The sequence below is a fragment of the Ornithorhynchus anatinus genome, chromosome 12 (assembly GCF_004115215.2).
Source record: "Ornithorhynchus anatinus isolate Pmale09 chromosome 12, mOrnAna1.pri.v4, whole genome shotgun sequence".
NCBI lineage: Eukaryota > Metazoa > Chordata > Mammalia > Monotremata > Ornithorhynchidae > Ornithorhynchus > Ornithorhynchus anatinus.
In genome coordinates this window covers 18,954,156-18,980,981 of record NC_041739.1, presented here as the reverse complement: position 1 = coordinate 18,980,981, position 26,826 = coordinate 18,954,156, and the positions used below count along the sequence as shown (strand labels likewise).

The window sequence follows — 26,826 nt, the reverse complement described above, 5'->3', positions numbered from 1 at the left end:
GCGTTCACTGCTTTTCTCAAAGATCAAGAGCGATAGGATGGAAGTCCTCTGTGACCTGCTTGAGTCACTCCACTGAGGGCTGGGATGACAGAGACACGTCTTCCTCAAAATATTGTGTATACTATTATGTTATGAGCACAAGCATTATATTATCATAGAGAAGCAGCATGGCTCAGTGGAAAGAGCCCGGGCTTTGGAGTCAGAGGTCATGAGTTCAAATCCCGGCTCTGCCACTTGCCAGCTGTGTGACTGTGGGCAAGTCGCTTCACTTCTCTGTGCCTCAGTTACCTCATCTGTAAAATGGGGATGAAGTCTGTGAGCCCCACGTGGGACAACCTGATTCCCCTGTATCTACCCCAGCGCTTAGAACAGTGCTCTGCACATAGTAAGCGCTTAACAAGTACCATCATTATTATTATCATGGTGTCATATGGAGCTTGGAAGATGACCAGTTTAGCCCCACCTCTTAGGGGCTTGACTGTCTGAAGTGAGTCCTACATACAGCTTTTCCAAGAAAAGGGCACAGAGGGGAGAAATAATGTTGTAGTATTTATTGAGTGCCTACTGTATTCAGAACACTGTACTAAGTCCTTAGTGAAGTACAATAGTTAGACAATGGAGATGCAGCATGGCTCAGTGGAAAACGCCCAGGCTTGGGAGTCAGAGGTCATGGGTTCTAATCCTGGCTCTGCCACTTGTCAGCTGTGTGATTTTGGGCAAGTCACTTAACTTCTCTGTGTCTGTTACCTCATCTATAAAATGAGGATTAAGACTGTGAGCCCAACATGGGACAACCTGATTACCTTGTATCCCCCCAGTGTTTAGAACAGTGCTTTGTGCTTAGTAAACACTTAACATATACCAGCATTGCTATTATTATTAGACAACATAATAATCCTGTCCCAGAAGCAAGTAAACTAGTAGAGGAGGCTGACATGAAATTAGATAATGGAATGATAGATATGTGACGGGAAAGATGGTAGTGTCATCCACAGTGATGGGAAAGTCAGGGAGAGGACAGGGTTTGGGAGGGAAGATAAAGAGCTCAGTCTTAGACATATTGAGTTTTAGGTGGCGGATGGACATCCAGGTGGAGATGTCCTGAAGGCAATGGCATTTCCATTGTACATATCACTTCTCTTACATATCACTTGTCTCTAAAACATTTCGCAAGAATTTGTTTTTAAAAAAATCTTTGTTCTAAAGCAGAATTTCTTTAGGTTTTCCCAAACTGATGCATTTAGCTCTATGTAAATTTTGTTTTAAAAGAAAACAAGATATTTTATTTTCCTCAAAACTAACTTTTCCTGCCAGGGCATAAGAAACTGTAACATCAGGAGTATACAAGTGCCCAGTGATTAGTACAGTGCCTGGCACATAGTAAGTGCTTAACACAAGCCATCATCATCATTTTCAAAACAAAAGGAGAATAATACACCCATAAATGCTTCATATTACAGGCCTACAATAATTTATTTTTATTCTTCAAATGTTACAGGGGTTGACCTCATATAGAAAATCCAGCAGAGTCAAGTTCATTGAAGATGCATATCCAGGACAGCTAATCTGTGGGTGGGCCAATGAACTCTGGCTTGGCTTTTCTCCCACTTCATTTAGTGTTTCCTAAATGCTGAAACTTGTAACCATCCCTACTCCCCCCACCTTCCTTTCCCCATGGGAAAAATGGGCTCATGAATAGATCCTTACATTTACTAGTAAGAATTTGTTAGTGATATTTTTCCCCCACATCTAATCCCCCTTGCTAAACTGGGGAAAATTGCCACCTTGGAGCAATTCATTATAATCATTGGTAAAGGTTCCCACCTGGGTCCACAGCCAAGGAACTTCGAAATAAAGTTTCAGGCAATTATTTTTAAGTTGCCCACCAGACTCAGTGCTGCTTATACCACTTAATGCATGTTACTATGAAGTGAAATCCATTAAGAAGAAAATAACTAAGATGATGGGCATACCTCTTTTCTTGCTGTCAAGAACTCTTTTGTTCCTTCTAAGTTGCTGATGTTCATTCATTCATTCAATCGTATTTATTGAGTGCTTACTGTGTGCAAAGCACTTTATCGAGTGCTTGGGAGAGTAGAATATAAGAACAGACATATTCCTGCTCACAACGAGCTCACAGTCCAGAGGGGGAAACAGAATTAATGTAAATAAATTACAGATTTATACAGATAGTTGTATAGGTCTGTTGCTCAAATTTTTCTCACAGGTTTGTGAGAGGCATGTCTTTTGCCTTGTGTTTTTATTCTGGCTCCCAGTGGCATCAGCAAGAGTTTGGATGTAAAGAAGGAACCTCCAAAGATGGCAGACACCCATATGTGCTCTACCCCCCTTTCTGACACAAGCAAGATGAAAATGAATAAGAACAAAGCTACTATTTTATGGCAGTGTAGGGAGTAGTGGTTTGATTGGTTTGTAAACATTCCAAGAGAAAAGGGAAAAGTTGCATGGGATAGAGATATTTGAAATGATATTGATATGATATTGCAGTCCAGCAGAGTTGTCATTGTATAGCTCTTGATGGTATTGCATTCCTGTACAATGCCATTTTAAGGTTGGTAGATGTTATCTGCCAAAGAACTGTAACTGTCCTGGACTAGAATTTTCCTGGAAAGTAAAGTATTTGAAGGTAAGTCTCTGTGTGGTACTTTGTGCATAGTGAACATTCTGATTCCAAGTCTCAACAGAAGAAATTTAATTTTACAGGTCGACTTTCCAGAATCCACATGTTTCTTAGTGACCTTAACGGATTACCCTCATTAGTGATCTGAGCGGAGAATTTGCCAAAAGCATTTTGCGTTTCAGTAGTACCAAAGGCCTGAAAAGTATCAACCCCAGCACTTAGCACAGAGTAAGTGCTCAATAAATGTCATAGCTATTATTATTTTGAGGTCATGCAATTGGGGCTTCTTTTCCTTGTAAGATAATAGTTTTTGTGGGCTTCCTGGTTGATCTGGCTGCCCGGTTCATCTTCCTGCAGAAACGATCTGGGCATGTCACTCCCCTTCTTAAACAACTCCAGTGGTTGCCTATCAACCTCCGCTGCAAACAAAAACTCCTCACTCTAGGCTTCGAGGCTCTCCATCACCTTGCCCCTTCCTACCTCTCCTCCCTTCTCTCTTTCTACCGCCCACCCCGCACGCTCCGCTCCTCTGCCGCCCACCTCCTCGCCGTCCCTCGGTCTCGCCTATCCCGCCGTCGACCCCCGGGCCACGTCCTCCCGCGGTCCTGGAACGCCCTCCCTCTTCACCTCCGCCAAACTGATTCTCTTCCCCTTTTCAAAACCCTACTTAAAACTCACCTCCTCCAAGAGGCCTTCCCAGACTGAGCTCCTCTTCTCCCTCTACTCCCTCTACCACCCCCCTTCACCTCTCCGCAGCTTAAGCCTCTTTTCCCCCCATTTCCCTCTGCTCCTCCCCCCTCCCTTCCCATCCCCTCAGCACTGTACTCGTCCGCTCAACTGTATATATTTTCATTACCCTATTTATTTTGTTAATGAAATGTACATCGCCTTGATTCTATTTAGTTGCCATTGTTTTTACGAGATGTTCTTCCCCTTGACTCTATTGCCATTGTTCTTGTCTGTCCGTCTCCCCCGATTAGACTGTAAGCCCGTCAAACAGCAGGGACTGTCTCTAATCTGTTGCCGACCTGTTCATGCCAAGCGCTTAGTACATTCATTCATTCATTCAATAGTATTTATTGAGCGCTTACTATGTGCAGAGCACTGTACTAAGCGCTTGGGATGAACAAGTCGGCAACAGATAGAGACAGTCCCTGCCGTTTGACGGGCTTACAGTCTAATCGACTGTACAGTGCTCTGCACATAGTAAGCGCTCAATAAATACTATTGAATGAATGAATTAATCTGGGAGTTTGCCCATTTGATAGCTATTGCTTGAAGCCTGTGGCTCCTTGCTGCCTCTTTGCCAGCCAGCCTCAGTGGTCATGGGTTAGGGAGTCCAGCCTAAGATCTGGAAGAGCTCAGAACACTGCTTACGTCAGGATTCCAGAAGTGCAGAGTGCAGAGGTGAGAAGTACAGACCCTGGCTTTAAAATGCTAATCCTTTTTTCATGGGCAATCCTTGTTAATACTACATTGGCACTGAACTTGTACTGCATATATTTGAGAAAGCATTTTCATTCTAAAAAAGTATCTTTCAAATATCTTCTTCCCCGAGGAAGACATGGCCAACAAATACTGTTAATGGATTTTCTGACAAATACCAATATTGAATCATAAGCATAACATTTGGGTATGGGTAAATTGGGGATAGAGGAAGCCTATGGGGTCATGGGAGTCAGAGGACCTGTGTTCTAATTTTGATTCTGCCAACTGCTTACTGTGTGACTTTGGGCAGGTTATTTAATTTCTCTAGGCTCAGTCTTGACATTTATAAAGTGGGGATTTCCTATTGTCCCTCTGCTTTAGAATGTGAGACCCATATGGGACAAGGACTCTAGCTAATGTGATTGCAATATATCTACCTTAGTGGTTAGAATGTAGTAAATCTTAACAAATATCCCAGTTATTCATATTAGGGGGAAAATAGATGGTCTGGATGGCATTCCTAATCCTACCTCTGATCCGATAATCTGTCGAGTCATTTTTAATTCACTTTTTCTGTTTTCAATTTAAAATTAATGATTCAAATGAAATGCCTTTACATTCAAGATTTTTGCCACAAGCCACTTTTTAAACAAACAGCCTGTTGATTTCTAGCTATGTTCTTCCACAACTAATTCCACTAATTTGAATTAGAAATTGCTTTTCAAATTCTTCATTAAGAAGAAAAAAAACTTATAATAACCCTTGAATGATAACCCTTAAATTATTTTAAACTCCTTGAAAAAAAATCCCTAAAATTACAAGTTGACCTCAGTATTATGAGGTTGGTCATTTCAGCACATTTTAATTACAACTGAGGGACCTTCTTATTTTGAGATTCAGAAAATGATGAGAGGAGATGAGAAAGAGCTCGATTGTAGAGGAGAGCTGCATTGATAAAAAAATCATAGACTGTTCAATTATACTTATGTTCTAATGTCAAGGAATTATTAATATTAAAGTTGAGCTCAATAACAATGCATGTTTGAACTTATGCTTACAATTATTGATATATAGCTATATAAATCAAAAGCTTAGCATTGGGGAATGCTTATTATACTATGTGGAATTTGCATTTCTGAGACTTCTAAAGGTTTTTTATGTAGAGGGAAATTACATTTCTATAGTAGGAAAAATGTATAAAGACATTAGATATCTTATATGCGAGCTCGTCTCTAGACTAAGCTCACTGTGGGCAGAGAATGTGTCTGTTGTAATGTTGTACTCTCCCAAGTGCTTAGTACAGTGCTTTTCACACAGTAAGCGCTCAATAAATAGAATTGAATGAATGAACATAAGACGTCTAAGTATATAAAGGATAATGGATTGTGGGAAAATTGTAAGTGATTTGGAGAGGTGAATTGTATGTGTCTTAGATGAACTTCAAAATATTCATAATTTGGGTAAACCCCTGCAGACTGTAAGCCTGTTATGGGCAGGGGAAGTAAATGTTAATTCTGTTGTATTGTACTCCTCCAAGTGCTTAGTACAGTGCTCTGCACATAGTAAGCTCTCAGTAAATACCATTGACTGATGGATTAAACCTTTCTGCCATGCAGCATTGGAGCTGCTCCAGGTCTCAGCTCCAGGTCTCACAGCATTTCCTTCTGTGTTGCTGGCCACATGGCCTCTTTAGTTATCATAAGATAAAATAACAGAACATCGAGAAGGCTGAGGGTGAGAAGAAAAAAATTATGAAATTGTGACCCATCTCATTTAACATGGCAAAGTGGAGCAACTGGAGAAAAGTATTTTCTATAGCCAAACAAATCGGGCATTGGAAGAAGTAAATACTAATGAATTCTGTGTTAGGTGTTACAGCACAGAATTCAGAGTGCGGAAAGTGTCCTAGGCAAACAATAGAATGGTGTTTCCAGCTATAGGCTGACTGACCAGGGAGCTGAAGTTGGGGAAAATCTTACTGCCTTTCCACTTCCAGAGATCAGTCTAGTTCCTATTTAGGGCTGAGTTTAGGGGTCTCGAATGGGGTAGGTGGGGGAGAAGCAAAATGTCTTTGTTCTAGTCTAGAATTGTCCAGGGACTCCCTGGGGAGTCCAGCCTAGTAGCCATAGTAATAATAATAATTGTGGTGTTCAAGCACTTACTATTTGCCAAGCGCTGGGGTAGATATGAGGTCATCAGGTTGGACACAGTTCCTGTCCCACATGGGACTCTGTCTTAATGCCCATTTTACAGATGAAGTAACTGAGGCCCAGAGAAGTGAAGTGACTTGCCCAAGGCTGCAGACAATTGGCAGATCTGGGATTAGAACCCGTGTCCTTCTGACTCTCAGGCCTGTGCTCTTTCCACTACACCATAATCCTTCCATAGTCATCCTGGGTCCATAGGTTCATAGGCTCCTCAAGAGGTAGAAGCAAGGCTCAGGTTGATCAGAATGCTGAATTGCACTCTAGGATGGTTTTAGAGCTCTGGTTAATTTCAGGGCACCAGGGCAAATTTGGCACCTCTCAGAACTGACACTGTACCAGCCCAGGCATTTTGGGGCTAGCACTAGAGAAGCAGCATGGCCTAATGGAAAAAGCACAGGCTTAGGAGTCTGAGGACCTGGGTTCTAGTCCCAGGTCTGGCACTTGTCTGGGTGACTTGTCCAGGGTCACCCAGACAAGTGCCAGACCTTGGGCAAGTCACTTAACTTTTCTGTGCCTCAGTTCTTTCCACCTCAAAATGGAGATTCAATACCTGTCCTCCCTCCTTCTTAGACTATGAGCCCCATAATAATAATAATGTTGGTGTTTGTTAAGCGCTTACTATGTGCAGAGCACTGTTCTAAGCGCTGGGGTAGATACAGGGTAATCAGGCTATCCAACGTGAGGCTCACAGTTAATCCCCATTTTACAGATGAGGTAACTGAGGCACAGAGAAGTTAAGTGACTTGCCCACAGTCAGCTGACAAGTGGCAGATCCGGGAGTTGAACCCATGACCTCTGACTCCGAAGCCCAGGCTCTTTCCACTGAGCCACGCTGCTTCCCAATGTGGGAGCTGATAGACCTTGTAGCTACCCCAGCATTTAGTACAGTGCATGGCATATAGTAGCAAATGCTCAACAAATATCACTCTAAAAATGCTATTATCATTAGTAGTAGTAGTATTGTTATTAGCATTAGACCAGAGAACTCAATTTGTGACTATCTTGCCAAAGCAACAGTGATGGAGGTCCTCAGAAGTGGACTTGTAAGATGGCACTCAGGTGGGCCACTGGGATGCAGTGGGGCTACCCAACAGTAAGCCTGAGCTGCTCAGCTAGCTGATGGAAGTTGGCAGTCTTAGATTCCAGGGTTTCCATAAAAATCGTGGCATGCTGGCATTGTAGAAATAGTCCTGGCATCACCACCCAGGCTCAGCAAAACCTACTATTTTCATTCTGGAAAAATGTGGTCTTCTCCCAAAATATTCTTTGGCATACACCATACCTGTGTGTGAGACTGATGTTAATAGTAATAATAATAATGGTACTTAAGAGCTTACTATATGCCAAGCACTTTTTAAAACACTGGGGTGGATATAGGTTAATCAGTTTGGACACAGCCCTTATCTCAAATGGGGCTCGCCCTCTTAACCCCCATTTTACAGATGAAGGAACTGAGGCCCAGAGAAGTTAAGTGACTTGCCCAAGGTCATATATCAGGCATGTGGCAGAGCCAGGATTAGAATCCAGGTCATTCTGACTCCTAGTGCTGCACTCTATCCACTAAGCCATGCCTCTTCTCTTGGCTCATGTACGAAGTGGCTGGAGAAAATGGATTTCAGTCTGTGGTCATTACTCACTCACATTTTACTCCTAAGAAGTAACATGTTTTAAAAGTAAATGATGTATCTTAAATGTATAGGAAACTATTATGTTAAATCTTATACCTTCCATGAGACATCTGTACCCAATCAAAATAATTGAGTCAAGTACAAAAGTTTAGGAAGTCTCATCAGATAATTATTAATCATTAATACTCATGCTTCATAAGATTGAACCCTTTTATCTAACTCCAAACTAGGCCCAAAGTTCACCATTCTGTATTTAGAGCAATTTAAGGAAACTGCTGGAATAGAAGCTCAGTTGAGAGTTATCTTAACCCCCCGGAGTCCTCAGTGAACCAGATAATAACCGAAGGAATTTACTAAGTACAACAAATTGATGTTTTTTTTTTGCTAGTCTTTCCAAAGCCAAGGTTTAATGGTGATAATAAGAAACAGCATGCCCTAATGTAAAAAGCATGGGCTTAGGAAGTCAGGGACCATGAATTTTAATCCAGGCTCTCCCACGTGCCTGCTGCATGACCTTAGGCAAATCCTTAACTTCTCTGGGCCTCAGTTTCCTCATTTGTAAACAGGAATGAAGTAAATGCCTGTCTCCCTCAAGTTGTGAACCCTATGTGGGATACACATATTATTTTGTATCTACCATAGTGCTTAGTGCGATGCTGGGCACAGAATAAGTGCTTAACCAATACAATTATTATTATAAGTTACTTTACAGTCAATGTTGTTAAAAGCTGTGAGAACCAAATTTAATCATTTGATTACTAGAAATAAGTTACATTGTGGCTCCCTGCATGGCTATCTAAACACTTTGCTTGGGGAGAGACAGGTGACAGAGAGGTCAGTGAGGTTAATAATAATAGCAATAATAATAATAATGATGGCATTTGTTAAGTGCTTAATATGTGCCAAACACTGTTCTAAGCGCTGAGATGCCGATGCAGTAGTTAAGGTGGGATATCGATTGGAGTAGAAGCCATTTAAATGGAGAGGGAAGGCAGATTGCAGAAATGTTGTTTAGGAAGTATTAATTCATTCAATCGTATTTACTGAGCACTTACTGTGAGCAAAGCACTGTACTAATCGGTTAGAAAAGTACAATATAACAAGTACAATATGACAATAAATAGACACAGTCTCTGAAGGACCAACAGGATTTGGTGATAGTTTGAATATGTGGGTTGAATGACAGACATGAGTTGAGGATAATGTCAAGGTTATAGGCTTGTGAGATAGGGAGGGTGGTGGTGCTGTCTACAGTGATGGGAAAGATAGGGTTTGTGTGGGAAGATGAGGAGCATCTAGACATTTAAGTTTGAGGTGTCAACAGGACATCAAGTAGAGTTGTTCTACTTGGATGTTCTCCCCTTTACCATGTCGACTTGGTACTTGCAAGCAATAGCCTGTAGGTGTACATAATCTAATAAAGGGGGCATGGAGCCAATTATTATTAATCATATTGAGTGCTTACTATGTGCAAAGCCAATGAATTTCCTTTCCACTTTTGGTAGGAAAGAAACATTTGAATCAAGGCATAATGAATGTTAGTAAATAATTCACAAAATGAGCAAGCAGTCAAGCATGAATGGGCTTTTTGAGAAATGTCTATACAGCCTGCTGCTTAAGGGGTAAGAAATTGATTATCTGAATAAATCGATCATGATCAGTGAATTTCTGCCAGCTAGACAAAAAGACTCATTATCATGCAACTTCTGCTATTAGTCAGACTCTTAATCTAAATAGAAAGCTAACTAGCTGGAAAAAGTTGGGGGAAGGTAAAATTGACTGCTTTCAAGAAGACTCATACAATACAGCTCTGGCAGCAATTGATGGTCAGACAAAAACCCCATAGGCTCTCGTTATATCCCAGCTAGGCTACTGTGTCAGCCTTCTCTCTGACCTCCCTTCCTCCTCTCTCGCCCCGCTCCAGTCTATTCTTCACTCCGCTGCCCGGCTCATCTTCCTGCAGAAACGATCTGGGCATGTCACTCCCCTTCTTAAACAACTCCAGTGGTTGCCTATCAACCTCCGCTGCAAACAAAAACTCCTCACTCTAGGCTTCGAGGCTCTCCATCACCTTGCCCCTTCCTACCTCTCCTCCCTTCTCTCTTTATACCGCCCACCCCGCACACTCCACTCCTCTGCCACCCACCTCCTCACCGTCCCTCGGTCTCGCCTATCCCGCCGTCGACCCCCAGGCCACGTCCTCCGCCGCGGTCCTGGAACGCCCTCCCTCCTCACCTCCGCCAAACTGATTCTCTTCCCTCTTCAAAACCCTACTTAAAACTCACCTCCTCCAAGAGGCCTTCCCAGACTGAGCTCCTCTTCTCCCTCTACTCCCTCTACCACCCCCCCTTACCTCTCCGCAGCTAAACCCTCTTTTCCCCCTTTCCCTCTGCTCCTCCACCTCTCCCTTCTCATCCCCACAGCACTGTACTCGTCTGCTCAACTGTATATATTTCCATTACCCTATTTATTTTGTTAATGAATTGTACATTGCCTTGATTCCATGTAGTTGCCATTGTTTTTACGAAATGTTCTTCCCCTTGACTCTATTTATTGCCATTGTTCTTGTCTGTCCGTCTCCCCCGATTAGACTGAAAGCCCGTCAAACGTCAGGGACTGTCTCTATCTGTTGCCGACTTGTTCATTCCAAGCGCTTAGTACAGTGCTCTGCACATAGTAAGCGCTCAATAAATACTATTGAATGAATGAATATTTGTCTCTTTTTAGATGCAGTTGGTGATTTGTTAGTGCCTTGATTAGAAAAGAGTTTAAGGTTAAAAATATGGGAATCTTTGTTAGGGAAAACAAATTTCAGCTGAAAACATTACTCCTTGGGTGAACTTAATCATTACTTACTAAAAATGTTCATGACAAAAATAGAAACTGTTCCCAGTAATTCTAGCAGTGATCCTTTGACTGATGGGAGGAATGCATGGAAGTGGCGGGGGGGGGGGGAGGGGGAACCCTAGTAGCTCCCCCATGAACAGATAGTGTTTTATCAGAGGCTGTCCAGTGACAGTTTCGACCAGCAACGCATCAGACACTACAGATAATTGAACTGGGAATTCCTGAAGACCCCTGATTAATAACAGGAGAACTTTTATATCTTTTCTGTCTGGTTCAAAGAATTACAACAATGTTGGTATTTGTTAAGCGCTTACTATGTGCAGAGCACTGTTCTAAGCACTGGGGTAGATACAGGGTAATCAGTTTGTCCCACATGAGGCTCACAGTTAAACCCCATTTTACAGATGAGGTAACTGAGGCACAGAGAAGCTAAGTGACTTGCCCACAGTCACACAGCTGGCAAAAAAACACAGCCATTGAAAAAGAGGAGGAATGATGCCTGGTCTCTATATAAATAAGGACTAAGTTGTAGAAATATTGAAAAGATGACCCAGGGCTTTATAAAATAGCATCATTCTTGTGATAGAGATTTTTCAACTAAAGTAGCTGATTTGTGAGGTTTTGGTGGGGTTTTGGTGGAAAGTATAGTCTAACGAATAGTTTCTACTGAACATCTAGCAGTGAGTAGGCCGTGACAAAGGAAGAAGGAAGAAAAGGGCATGAGCCCTCAATCAATGATATTTATTGAGCACTTGTATTTTACAGAGCACCATACTAAACACTTGGGAGAGTACAATACAGTTGGTAGACCTGATCCCTTCCATCAAGTAGCTTACAGTCTAGTCTGGTAATGAGCATCCTGTTGTAGAGTGCTGAGTAGCTGCTAGCTGGTGGTTTGCTTATTCAAGATAATCTTTGGGGAATCTTGGTGTACTAATATGCCTCAGGTTATTTTACTTTATTTTATAACAGATTCTGGTGAATGGGATATTTCTGGCAGTTCTTAATCTCTTGGGTTGTGCAGATACAGAAAGACCTCCAGATCTCAGCCTCACTCCAAAGCCTAGTTTGAGTGGGACTGGGCAAGCATTTTCAAGTTCTTAGCACCTAGACAGCTTAAGAAAAAGGTGGCTTATTTGCAGGGTGGGTTTAGAGATAGATAGCTGGTTACAGCAGGTATACAGCTCAATTTCCAGGCCCCTTACAAGACTCTGTAGGTCAGCAAGTCAGTTAACTACATCAGGGAAATGTATGGATAACATACTTAATTCAAGCACTCTTCTCCCCTGCTGTAGCCTAGCTCCTGATGCTGCTGCTCTTGGCCTATCCACAGTTTCATTCAGTCGTGTTTATTAAGGGCGTACGGTGTGCAGAGCACTGTACTAAGCGCTTGGGAATGAACAGTGCAACAGTAAACAGTGACAATCCCTGTCCACAAAGAGCTTAGAGCTGGGAGACAGACATCATTCTTTACCTAGTCCCCCAAGATGGAAATCTCCGACAATAGAAGCAGAGGAACATCTCCAGCCTGGAGTAGGAAAATGGGTTACTCATCAGAGGTGAGAAAGGGACATTTTATTTTTACGGTATTAAGTGCTTACTGTGTGCCAGGCTCTGTATTAAGTACTGGGGTCAATTCAAGCTAGTCAGGTTGGGCACAGTCCCTATCCCACATGAGGCTCACAGTCTTATTCTGTTTTACAGATGAGGTAATTGAGGCACAGAGACATTAAGTGACTTGCCCAAGATCACACAGCAGATGAGTGGCAGAACTGGGATTAGAACCCAATTTCTTCTTACTCCCAGTGCCATGCTCTATCCACTAGGCAGTGCTGCTTCTCACAGTGTTCTCTGCTCTGTCTACCTCCTGCTGCTACTAGAGAAGCAGTGTGGCTTAGTGGAAAGAGTACGGTCTTGGGAGTCCGTGGGTTGTAATCCTGACTCCTCCTCTTGTCTGCTGTGTGACAAGAGGGCAAGCCACTTAACATCTCTGTGCTTCATTACCTCATTTGTAAAATGGATATTAAGACTGTGAGTCCCTCGTGGGACAACCTGATTACCTTGTATCTACTCCAGTGCTTTGAACAATGCTTGGCACATAGTAAGCACTTAAATACCATAATTACTAACTATTATTTTTACCAAAGCAGAAGATCATTTCTGTGTGTGTTTGCCATTCTCCCTCTGTTCTGGTAACAGCTGTGAACCCTCTAAGGGCTGCATGACATCACCTGATCTTTAGTGTTTTAACTTTCTGTATTCCAGGCACCCTATTCAATATGACACTCTGTACCCCATTGCTAACTTCTCAAAGAAATTGACAGGCTTCTTTGTCTGCTGTAGTATCTCCTTTTCTTGCTTTTCTCCTTCCTAATCCCAGGCCCCTGCTCCCACAGAACAGTAACAGTGCTTCTTGTAAGAAAGTAATAGCTCTCTTCTCCTATTTCATTTACTTTTGTTTCATTTAATAGTAATATCATTACAAATGATTTTCCAAACAAATTATTAGTAATTTGCAAAAATTCAGCCTAGATAGGAATGTATTATTTTGTGTGCAATTCATGTAGGGGATGATTTTCCTATGCCTGAGCTTAAGGGAGATTCATGGGGCTCTACTTTTTTCATTTTGGTATCATAGACTGGGTCAACAAGGCAAGTTGAGGAAATTATTGGAGTAATTTGGGGGAAAAGTGGATCTTATGAGAACACACATAACTCAGATTGGCAATTGGCTGTCATCAAATTCATCGGGTAACCGTGAACTCTCTATTTCACTCCACTCATGCAGTCACCTACTCAGATCTATGAATATAAGGATTTTAACTCACTCTTGTGGAACAGTTAATTTTCATTCATCTTCTGCAGTTGGCATCTCCAAACCTATCCATCTATGAACCTTCCCATCCTAACTGTTGGCTTTGTACTAAGTGAAATTGGGCCATGAATGAAGGAAAAGAACATCAACACTATTCTGGAATTTAAAAGTTAGTTATTTAACATGCTCCCAAATTCATGACCAAGCTTTAACCAACAGATATAGAGTTGATATAAAAAGAGTTTATTAAAAGCCTTCCTATATTTCTTTTTTTTTGGTTTTCTTCTCCTTGGGTGAATGGTAGCTGAACAAATGAGGAAGTTTCACAAAGTAACACGAAAAATTAAGCAAAAAATCTATTCTGTAATCTTCCAAAATGTCCATACTCTGGATGTTTAAAAACAAGAAGTTTTGTTTATTGTGAAGGCCTGTTCTGGTTTGCTAGAAGTGTTTCATATTACTGATAATTTTTATACTGCAATATTTTTTTCTGAAGTGGGAAATAACTGAAAGTACTTCTAAAATGATCTGTATTTTTTTTTGGTTGGGGGGGAGAAGGTATTTAAGTGCTTACTATATGCCAAGCACTGTACTAAGAGCTGAAGTAGGTACGAGATATTTAGGTTAAACACAATCCATGTCCCATTTGGGGCTCACAGTCTTATTCCCCATTTCACAGATGAAGGAACTGAGGCACAGAGAAATTGAGACTTGCTTAAGGTCACACAGCAGACAAGTGGCCAAGCTGGGATTAGCACCAAGTTACCTCATTCCCAGACCCATGCTTTTGCCACTAGGCCACACTACTTCTCATAATGATTGCATACTCATCAATTTATGTCTATTGTCTCCCCTTTATTTCAGTCAATCAATGGTATTTACTGAGCACTTACTCTGTGCACAGCATTATACTAACAGCTTGGGAGAGAAACATACTAGAGAGTTGGTGGACACATTCCCTATCCATGATATTACAGTGTGGAGGGGGAGAAGACATTAGTAGAAATTAATTTATAATATATGATTTATAGATATTTACATAAGTGATATGGGGTAAATATCAAATACTCAAAAGTCATAGATATAAGTGCATAGATGATACAGAAGAGAGAGCCTGGGAAAAGAGGATTTAATCGGGGAAGGCCTCTTGGAGGAGATGTGACCTCAGAGAACCATGCTAAGCACTTGGGATAATACAGTACAAAAGATCTGGTAGATACAGTCCCAGGGATTGAAGCAGTGTTGTGTAGTAGAAAAAGCACAAATCTAGGACTCTGTGGACCTGGATTTTAATCCTGGCTCTGCCATTTGCCAGCTGCATGACCTTGGGGAAGTCACTTAACTTCTTTGTCTTTCAGTTTCCTCAATTGTAAAATGGAGATTCAGTATCTTTCCTCCCACTTAAACTGTAAGCCCCATGTGGGATAGGGACTGTATCCAACCTGATTAACTTGTCTCTACTCCAGCACTTAGAACAGAGTTTGAAGCATAGTAATCACTTAACAAATACCATAAAAAGGAGCTTACAGTCTACAGTGGGAAACAGACATTAAAACAGATTGTGGATAGGGGAAATAATAGAGTATAAGAATATTGGTGTAAGTTTGGGATCCTGGGTTGAATATCATCAGAATGCTTTAGGGGTACACAACCAAGTGCATAGATGATTTGGAGCTGGGGGGGGTGGCAAATGGGGGAAATAAAGGACTCAGGACCAGGACCCTCTTCTGTTCTCCATTTACACTCACTCCCTCGGTGAACTCATTCGCTCTCACGGCTTTGACTACCATCTCTACGCAGATGACACACAGATCTACATCTCCGCCCCGTCCTCTCCCCCTCCCTTCAGGCTCGCATCTCCTCCCGCCTCCAGGACGTCTCCACCTGGATGTCGGCCCGCCACCTAAAACTCAACATGAGCAAGACTGAGCTCCTCATCTTCCCTCCCAAACCCGGTCCTCTCCCAGACTTCTCTATCACTGTGGATGGCACGACCATCCTTTCCGTCTCTCAGGCCCGCAATCTCGGTGTCATCCTTGACTCGTCTCTCTCGTTCACCCCACACATCCTATCTGTTACCAAGACCTGCTGGTTTCACCTTTAAAATATCGCCAAGATCCGCCCTTTCCTCTCCACCCAAACAGCTACCTTACTGCTACGGGCTCTCGTTATATCCCGGCTAGACTACTGTATCAGCCTTCTCTCTGACCTCCCTTCCTCCTCTCTTGTCCCGCTCCAGTCTATTCTTCACTCCGCTGCCCGGCTCATCTTCCTGCAGAAACGATCTGGGCATGTCACTCCCCTTCTTAAACAACTCCAGTGGTTGCCTATCAACCTCCGCTCCAAACAAAAACTCCTCACTCTAGGCTTCAAGGCTCTACATCACCTTGCCCCTTCCTACCTCTCCTCCCTTCTTTCTTTCTACCGCCCGCTCCGCTCCTCTGACGCCCACCTCCTCACCGTCCCTCGGTCTCGCCTATCCCGCCGTCGACCCCTGGGCCACGTCCTCCCGTGGTCCTGGAACGCCCTCCCTCCTCACCTCCACCAAACTGATTCTCTTCCCCTCTTCAAAACCCTACTTAAAACTCACCTCCTCCAAGAGGCCTTCCCAGACTGAGCTCCTCTTCTCCCTCTACTCCCTCTACCACCCCCCCTTCACCTCTCTGCAGCTAAACCCTCTTTTCCCCCTTTTCCCTCTGCTCCTCCCCCTCTCCCTTCCCATCCCCTCAGCACTGTACTCGTCCGTTCAACTGTATATATTTCCATTACCCTATTTATTTTGTTAATGAATTGTACATTGCCTTGATTCTATTTAGTTGCCATTGTTTTTATGAGATGTTCTTCCCCTCGACTCTATTTATTGCCATTGTTCCTGTCTGTCCGTCTCCCCCAATTAGACTGTAAGCCCGTCAAACGGCAGGGACTGTCTCTATCTGTTGCCGACTTGTTCATTCCAAGAGCTTAGTACAGTGCTCTGCACATAGTAAGCGCTCAATAAATACTATTGAATGAATGAATGAATGAATGAAATGAAGGCCTTTTGGATGAGATGTTAATTTAGGAGGGTTTTGTAGGTGGGGGAATGGTGGATTGTCAGATATGAAGGCGGAGAGAGTTTTAGGTCTGAGGAAGAATATAGGCAATCAATCATATTATTGTTTACTGTGTGCAGAGCACTGTACTAAGTACTCGAGAGAGTATAATATAAAAGAGTTGGTAGATATGTTCTTTGCCCACAATAGTTTACAGTATTGAGGGGTTGGTGGGGAGATAGATGAGACTGAGGTACAAAGTAGGTTGGCTTTAGAGGACTGGAGTGAGTGTTGGTTTGCAGTAAGAGATCAGTGAGGTGTGGTAGGGTAGGAGGGAGAAAGATGATTGCCTTAAAGCCTATGGTAAGGAGTTTCTGTTTTATATGGAGGTGGATGGCTCACCATGGGAGGTTTTTGATGAGTGGGGAAATCTGGACTGAACTATTTTCAGAAAAATGATCCAGGCAGTAGAATAAAGTATGGACTGGACAAGGGAGAGACTGGATGCAGAGAGGTCAGTGAGAAGGGTGATGTAATAACCAAGGTGGAATAAATCAATGGTATTTGAGCACTTACTATGTGCAGAGCACTGTACTTGGGAAAGTACAATACAGCAGAATTAACAGACACATTCCCTCCCTATAATGGTCTCACAGTCTGGAGGGGGAGACAGACATAATACAAATAAATAATTTATATATAATTTAAAGATATGTATATAAGTACTGTGGGGTTGGGGGTGATAAGTCACAGATCCAAATTCATAGATGACACAGAAGGGAGAGCAAGCCAGGGAAAAGAGGGTTTAATCGGGAAGGCCTCTTGGAGGAGATGTGATCTTAATAATGCTTTGAAGATGGAGACAGTGGTGGTCTGGCATATATGCATGGAGGTTCCAGGCTAGCGGGAGCATGTGGGAAACGAGTTGACGGTGAGATAGACAAGATTGGGGTACAGTGAGTAAACTGGCGCTAGAGGAGCAGTGGGCTGGGCTGTAGTAGATGAGTGAAGTGAGATAGGATGGGGCAAGATGCAAAGGTGGACAGGCAGCCATCTGAGGAGAGGGAAGATATGGACTGAATGTTTTTGTTGATAAATGATCTGTGCAGCAGGGTGAAATGTGGACTGGAGGAGAGAGAGACAGGAGGCTGGGAGGTTAGCAAGGAGGCAGAGGCAGTAGTCAAGGCAGGATAGTAGTCAGGTAGTCAATTCATGGTATGGTAGCAGTTATGATGGAAAGGAGAGACCAGATTTTAGCAGTGTTGTGAAGGGAGAACCAACAGGATGTAGTAACAGAGATGAGTCGAACAACACCAAGTTATGGGTTTATCGGAAAGGGAGGATTGTGGTGCTGCCTACAATGTTGGGAAAGTCATGGGGCGGACAAGGTTTGAGTGGGAAGATAAGGAGCAGATGAGTTCTTGGATCAGTGTGGTAACAGTTTGGAAGGCAAGGGAAGGCAGATTCTAGAGTTGCTGTGAAGGTAGAATCGACAGGATTTGGTGACAGATTAAATGTGTGGGTTGAATGAGAGAGACGAGCTGAGGAAAATGCCAAGATCATGGGCTTGTGCAACAGGGAGGATGGTTGGTGTTGCCTACCATGATAGGAAAGTCATGGGGAGATCAGGGATTGGGTGGGAAGATGAGGAGTTCTGTTTTGGATATATAAATTTTGAGGTGTTGGACATCCAAATAGAGATGTCCTGAGGCTGTAGGAAAAAAGGAAAAATGAAACTGCAGAGAAGGAGAGAGGTTACAGCTGGAGAGGTAAAAGGAGCTCCTTGAAGACAGGGATTGTGTCTTTTCTTTCTCTGAGTTCCACAAAAGCCTTGCACAGTACACACATTGGCCACTCACTAAATGTTAATACTGTCTTCCTGAGAATAAAATATACAGTGAGGTCATTTTTGCCATTCGTCTTTCTTAGTTCACTCTTTGCTGTAACAATCTCCTTGTCTCCATCTCAGATGTCAAATGAGAAATCCACTTAATGATAGAACTCCATTTTGATTCGATACAAGGTGATCAATCATTATATAACTTTCTTCTTCCAGCTGGCACTGAAACTTGCACAGTTTAAAGCAACTTCTATTAAAAAAAAAAAGCCGAAACTATATTTGACTTATCTGCCAGCTAGGACTCTCTCTCAGAGAATCCTCTTCTAACAGCTGTAAAGTGCTTCCTTCTATCGATGGAGATTGAGAATGATATAGTTCTTCTACGTCTGAAGCTTATTTGATGCCTTCTATCCCAAACTAGGAAAGAGTAGCTGCCACACTGGCCTGAGGAGAATGAAAAAATTCAGTTGTGTGCATCACATCCCAAATCCTATCCCCAATACTATAAGTTATGTCTGTGTAGAGGAAGAAGCCCCTGACTGTCAGAACACTGTGTTCTACTACCAGAACTGTCAAGGAACAAGTTATTTAACCTCTTGGAGACTTAATTTCTTTATTTTTAAGTGAAGGATAATGGCCTCCCTGTATCACAGTAATGTTGTGAAGGCAAACAAGAGAATCGATAGGGAAGTAAGTGCTATGCAATTTAAGATATTAGTATTATTATTTTACTCTAACATTACTATTAGGCTTTCTCTGTCTGCTCCCCATTTTTGGGCTATTTCATGTCTCAAAAGTATATCAGAAGTAGAAAGAGAGAAAAGGAAATGAGCACATTTAGCCATTTTTTAGCTTTGCATGTAGGTTCACTGCTGAAAGAGGTTGAAACTATGTCATTTTAGGGATTAGATTTAGATTTCAATTATCCATACTGTGTGATTCCCCATTATCGCAGATAACTAGAAGCTGCATGTAACCAGAATTGGCTTTTACTGAATTGCAGCACACCTCAATAAGGAAATCTTATCTAATTATGATAGGAGAATCCCTGTGGTGATAAGCTTTGGAAAGGGGCCACTCCATTGATTTGAAAAATCAGTGAAGAAATAAATTGGCTTGTCTTTGGATAGCACTTGTAGTCGACTGACAGATAATGATCCTGGGGGTGGGGTGTAGTGGATTTGGGATTTCCATATCTTGAGAAGGAAGAGTGGGGGTGTGCAGTATCTCTTAGAAGTGTGAAGGACCCATGGGAAGAAAACTCATCTAAATCAGTGTTTTTTCATCTCTCTTGAGTATCACTTAAGAACATGGACCCCATTTTAATCACTAGGTGCCTTTCAGTGGGTGAAAGGAAAGGTAATAGATCCAAAAAGAAGAATTGATAAATATTACTTTCGTACTAAACAACCCCAACAATATCTGAAGAAAACAAGTAATAATCAGTTACCCTCATCCTCCCTTCCTTAAGAAAATTCTCCACTGGTTTGAGATGAGTGTCACTTGATGTACTGTGATTTAAAACTAGTAGAATCGGCACCCATTACAGTTACTGTCATTGATTTTTCTCACATAGAGATTTATTCAACAATCTTGTTTTAAACAGCAATTTCGGTATTAGAATGACTACACTTTTTCCACGGGCATTTGCATGCACACAGCCTTTTTTTTTTATAAATCCACATTTTGAACATTGTATATTTTAAAAATACCAGCCTGCACTTAAGAGGCACTCTACAGAGCTTTTAATTGGCATTCTATTTACATGGTTTGATGCATTGGGACCATTACTGAAAGAGTTCGCAGTTAATATGGGGAAAAGGCCCCCATTATTCAAAGGCATCTCAGAGGACCGGGGAAAATATTGCTTTTTGGATCTTAATCAAAGAACTTAATATCTGTAGAGAGTGTTTCCAGCCAAGAGGCAGGAATTCTGGAAGAAGGGGAAGCTAGTGAAGCACTGGATTCACTCTTTCATTTTGATATATTAACCGTCCTGGTTACTTCGGCCTCTGGTGGCCCCGGGGAGATGGAAAGCAACCATTTCATGTCAGGGTGGCCTGGGGCTCCCAAGTCAGAGAGCTTGAACTGCACTCCACTGAATCATGCCTCTGACCCCTAGTTTTATCGAAGGAAACTTCAATATTTCTTAACAGTAACGCTCCATCCAATCTCAATGGCTTTGGTGCTGCAGAAGGAATGAGATTTTCAGTGCAGCTGGAAGGAATCCAGAATGCACAGGGCTATTGAGAATGAAATTGAAATGCGTTAATCGTGGAAACAGAAAAGTTGCCAGAGCGGAACATGGAGCCCAGAAAAAGCTTGCTCAAAGTGTTATTGGTAAGATAAGCCATATGGTCCCTTCCGCTAGGGATAGACACCTGCAGCAGGTGGTCCTGGGTTTTGAATTTGACAGTATCTGTGGATGTAACCATATACACTCCTACAATTAAAACAATAATAGACAGGTACCACCAGTCCATCAAGGAGCTCTAAGGCAGCTGAGGTGACCTTTTGAATCCTAGTCAAGCTGCTATAGTCAGAATCGATCAAATAATGGTATTCATTGCTTATATGATCAGAAGGAAGAAAGATGGGTAAGATGCTACCTTAGCAGAGAAGATAAGGACAAAATTATATCAATCAAAACTCAGAATTAACTATCAATCCCCCACCATGGGTGCCCAAATCAAACAGGAGAGGTGGACTTGTGAGTGGATGTAATAGCTGGTGAAAAGCTCAGGTTTGGGATTAGATTTGGGATTCCTCTAGACTGTAAACTCGTTGTAGGAAGGGAATATTTCTACCAACTTGTTTAGTGCTTACTATGTGCCAAGCACCTTTCTAAGTGCTGGGTAGATACAAGTTGATCAAGTTGGACCTTGTCCCACATGGGGCTCACCGTCTCAATCCCCATTTTATAGATGAGGTCACTGAGGCACAGAGAAGTTAAGTGACTTGTCCAAGGTCACACAGCTGACATGTGGTGGAGCTGGAATTAGAACCCAGGTCCTTCTGACTCCCAGGCCAGTGCTCTATCCACTAAGCCATGCTGTTTCTCCATGGAACTGGAATAATAATAATAATGATCGTATTTGTTAAGTGCTTACTATGTGCCAAGCACTGTTCTAAGCGCTGGGGTAGATACAAGGTAATCAAGTTGTCCCACGTGGGGTTCATAGTCTCAATCAGAAGGACCTAGTTTCTAATCCTGGCTCAGCCACTTATCTGCTGTGTGACCTTGAGCAAGTCACTTAACTTCTGTCTGTTTCAGTTACCTCATCTGTTAAATGGTAATTGAGACGGTGAACTCCCTGTGGGACATGGACTGTGTCCAATTTAACTTGCATCTATCTACCCCAGCCCTTAGTACAGTGCTTGGCACATAGTAAACACTTCAACTCCATTAAAAAAAGCCCCATGGGGCTGAGAGTGAGGTGAATATGAAGTTTCCAAAGGGTACAGATTCAAATGTACAGAGAGGAAGTGGGGGAAAAGAGGGTTTAATTGAGGAAGGCCTCTTGGAGGAGATGACCTTGATAAAGATTTTAAGTTGGGGAGAGTTGTGATCTGGCATATATGGAGGGGGAAGGAGCTCCAGATCAGAGGGAGGATGTGGAAAAGGGGTTGGTGGTGAGATAGAGAATCTGGGGGCACCGTGAATATGCTCATGGTAGAGAGAGAGGTTTGTGGCTGGGGTATAGTAGGAGATAAGTGAGGTAAGGTAGGAAGCAAGCTGATGGAGTATTTTAAAGCTGCTGGTAAGGAGTTTCTGTTTATGTGAAGGTGGATGGGCAACCACTGAAGGTTTCTGAGGTGTGGGGCATTTTTTAGAAAATTTATCCAGTCAACAAAGTGAAATAAGAACTGGAATGGGGAGAGGAGGCAGGGAGGTCAATGAGGAGACTTATGTGCTAGTCAAGGTGGGATATACTATGCAGCATAATAGCAGTTTGTATGTAGAAGAAACGGTGGATCTTAACAATGCTGTGAAGGTGGAACTGACAGGATTTGGTGACAGAATGAATATGAGGCTGAATGAGAGATTTCAGTTGAATATAATGCTAAGGTTATGGGCTTGTGAGACAAGGAGGGTGGTGGTGCTGTCTTAAATGATGGGAAAGTCAGGGAGAGGACAGAGTTTGGATGGGAAGATGAGGAATTCAGCAATCCTGGCACCCTGATATGTGAAAAATTTAATTTTGTTTGTCATAAATCAACAATATTTCAAACTTCCAATGTGTTCCCTTTAGTCTTGGGGCTGTGGGATTTGCTATTAACAAAACACACTGCCTTTCCAAACCTTTCATGATTTTTCAGATTATGGTCATTTCCCCTCTCAGCAACAAGCAGAGATAAGACAACATACAATGCCAATATGCAAATTCATTCAAAAGCGTGAATAGCAGCTTTCAGACATACATACCTGCTGAGATAACTAGTGGAGGGTAGGGTAATCAAGGTAGATGACAGTCAATTAAGTCTACTGGACCTTGGACCTTGGAAATGCTCTGAAGGGAATGAATGGTTTGGTAAAGGAGAGGGAGGAGGGGAAAGAAGGGGAAAGTTGGTATGAGTAGTGCTAATAAGAGCATTCTATTACATAGTAAACCAGATTATTTCAGTGTATATGCTACTGGGAGTAATTTAGGCACACTGGTTATTAGTGCACTGAATATTGTTATGATGCCATTTAGTTAACTGCAGCAGTAATTTACTGAACTTCAAAATCATATCAGAGTCTGTTGATAATGGACTTGACTGTGTTCATGCAGTGTGGAACACTTTTCCACCATTAGGGGCTGGAAGAAATTCAAGGAAAAAAATAAAACAAACAAAATTCTTCCTGAATAGGGAAGGAGGCAAGGCGATTAAATAGCACAAATATACATTTGTATCTGAATACCAAATGATAGGAAGAATAAATAAAAGATATATATATATATATATGTATATATATATGCACACATCAATCAGTCAGTGGTATTTATTGAGCATTTACTGTATGCAAAGTACAGTACTAAGCCCTTGGGAAAGTATAATACAAAGTTGGTGGACATGTTCCCTTCCCACAATGAACTTCCATATCAACTTCATTGATGTACATAAATCATAAAGGGAATATGAAGTGTCTGAAATGATCAAAGCCAGGTAGGTTAATCCAGCCAGATTCACTGGAGGAAATAGCAGGTGTAAGCAGCAGTAAATTATAATAAACTGCCCTTTATTTTGCAGGTTTAGAGAGAGATTGAAGCAACATGGGAGGATGAGAAGCACTTCAATCAGTCATTAGTAGTTGAGAATTTTTGTTTATACCCAGAAATAATATCTGTTCTCTAACATAAGATGTGATTTTTGCAAGATTAAACTGGATACTTTTGTTCCCTATTTATGAAGAGTTTCTGCTTTAGTGGCTTCCTCATCGATGCAATTAATTTCCTTGGCCTGTTATAGCATACAGATATTTACAGGTTGCACAACTTCTATTTCCAATATTCTAATTTTGGATTTCTCAATAAATGATCATATTGGTCAGTAGTCTCACAGCAGCTGAGGGAAGAAAAAGCACAAATGTTACGGCATTGCATAAAAATCAAATTACTCAAATCCCCTTTTTGGCAGAGTGACAAGACTGTTAGATTTGGGAAAAGAAAAGGCATATTAGATATTGTGACCTATATAGGAAATCTCATTTATCTCTGATTTTTCTATCAGAAGTGTGCAATACACTAATTGGTTCAACTTGTATGGAGAGAGTTGGAATGTCTAAAAGAAGTATTGAATTTTGCTGTTTCCCAGGAATAAATTTATGGTCCTTATCATGTTTCACTGTAAACCAAAATAACAGTGGTTCATGACCAGAAGACACCCTGAGACTAAGAAAGGTAAAATGAAAAGCCAGTAACATTAAGGGCATTGATGTTTGCAATTATAATCCATTAGAAAGCTGATTCTTCCAATACTCATTTATCTGAAGACTGAACCTTGGTTAGTTTGTATAGTCCTCTCCTTCCCATGCACCAAAAAGTTGAATAACAGAACAAAATTGAGTAGATACCATTTCAAGATAGCCAAACCCAATTATGTTCATCTTAAAAGGGTGATTATGTGAAATAGACTCTGCCCTAATTAGTGTGGGTAGTTGGTCGTCTTCTGCTGTAATGGTTTTCTGTTACAGAAGGAAAAGACTCTTATTTGATGGGTGCTGGAAACTGAAGAAAATGAAAAGGAAAATGAACAAAAATAAGAGGCAGAGATCTCTTTCTATGAGCAACCCCAGGTGGACAAATTCTTGGAGGTTGAGATTATGTAATGTAGCATGCATCCAGAGGAAGTCTTTCTAGTTAAGTCTTCTGTCAGTCTAGCATAAAGTGTGTCTCTGGGCCCTGAAAAATCACGTTCCTGGGAACCTTTCCTGCTAAGATCAATAACCAATGGAAGGTAGAGAGAGAAGTGCAAGAGAGGAGAGAGAGAGCGAGAGCGTGAGCAAGCAATTCTTGCCCTATCTCAGAGTGGTTTTCTAATTTCTCTGGGAGACTCCTTTGCAAAACCTCTTTCCAGTGCTGAGTGGGACAAAATTGACTGATTGCCACTCTCTGCATGATCTGCTTTGTTAAAAAAATAGAATTCTGTTGGGCTTTTTCCTCACAAGCTTCAGAACCCTGCATTGATCCATACATGGAATCACAAGTCTGGAAAGGTGTTCATCTGGATCTATTCCAAGCCTAAGGCAGAATTTTCAAATCATCTTTGACCTGCGAGAATCTTTCCTGTTTCTAAAATACAGAGATGGAAAATACACTAGCTCACTTGGCAACCCAATCCAATGTTTCATACTCTCTCTGCCAGGAAATTCTTCCTAATCTAACCTAAAGCCCTCAGGCTGCAATTGCAATTTAAAAGAATTTCCTTTGGTCTGAGTAGAAATGACCAGGTGTCAAATATCAGAACACTTGTCTCATCTTCATTATAAGCCTTTATATGGAGGAGAAAGAGAGAGCTTTCTTTTTTTTGTGGTGGGGGGGGAACCCAAAAATGGTATTTGTGAAGTGCTTACTATGTGCCAGGCACTGTACTAAACACTATAATAGGCACAAGCTAATCAGGTTGGACAGACCATGTCCTACATGGGGCTCAGAATCTTAATCCCCATTTTACAGATGAGGTAATTGAGGCACAGAGAAGTTATCACTTGCCCAAGGTCACATAGCAGACAAGTGGAAGAGCCAGAATTGGAACCCATATCCTTCCAACACCTAGGCTCATTCTCTATTCACTAGGTCAAGCTGCTTACCTATCATCCATATTATTCAGCCCCAAACTTCTCAAGGCCGAATAATCCCAATTTATCTAAACTTCTAAGCTTTTCCCACACTTTGATATTATCTCCATCATTCCTGGTTTCTTTTTCAATATTCCTCCTATTTGTAAAGCCCAAATCTTCACAAGGTATTCCAAAAATGTCTGGCCAGTAGAGAATATAAGAACTTTTGATTCTCGCAACTGAACTCCAATTTTGTAATAACATGATTTTGCTGGCTTGTTTTCAGCTGTGTACCTTAGTGAATTCTTTCTACTGTATTTGCATATCCCCAAGAATTCCCTACTTTGTTTTGTGCAGTTGTTTCTCCTTAAGTGTATTAGTTTGCGCTTGTCCTTGTGAATCTAATATTTATTACTTAATGTATCGTCCATCTTTCAAGTTTATTTTGAATTGTGTTTTTCTCTAAGATGTTCCTGATGTCTCCAAATTACTGTCACTACTATTATTCCTGAACCTGTCGCAGGACTTTTTTCTCAATATTCTCCTGCCTCTGCTGTCCTATCCCCCACCTCGGCAATTATTTTGAACCCTCCCCCGACCATTTGCACGCAGAACTCATCCCTGGATATCTAATATATCCATTCATTTATTCATTCATTCAACTGTGTTTATTGAGTGCTTACAGTGTGCAGAGCACTGTAACCAAGCATTTGGAAAGTACAATTCGGCAACAAATAGAGACAATCCCTACCAACGGGCTCACAGTCTAGAAGGGGAGAGACAGACAACAAAACAAAACAAATCAAGTGGACAGGCATCAAAAGCATCAATGTAAATAAATAGAATTATAGATATGTGCACTTCATGAATTAAAATAAATAGAATAATAAATATATACATATATACACAAGTGCTTTGGGGTAAGGGGTAGGGCAAAGGGAGGGAGTAGGGGTGATGGGGTGGGAAGGAGGAGCAGAGGAAAATGGGGGCTCAGTCTGGGAAGACCTCCTGGAAGAGGTGTTTCAGTAGGGGCTTTCAGTAATATATAGCAACTATCACCTCTACCAAACCTTTATATAGGGCTGGTTAGCTAAAAGTGAATCACCAAAAAATGCAATCTTGTG

The 26,826-nt window shown here is 41.7% G+C and overlaps 1 protein-coding gene across 1 annotated transcript in view; it reads left to right on the top strand.

Moving 5' to 3' along the window:
* The window catches only part of RBM46 (RNA binding motif protein 46), a 124,273-nt gene extending 100,447 nt beyond the window's left edge, over nt 1-23,826 (top strand). The window contains exon 6 of the mRNA XM_029077150.2: nt 23,674-23,826. Within this exon, the coding sequence (XP_028932983.1) occupies nt 23,674-23,690 (17 nt within the window). The 3' untranslated portion in view covers nt 23,691-23,826. The remainder of the gene's footprint in view (nt 1-23,673) is intronic.
* The last annotated feature ends 3,000 nt before the right edge of the window (nt 23,827-26,826 follow it).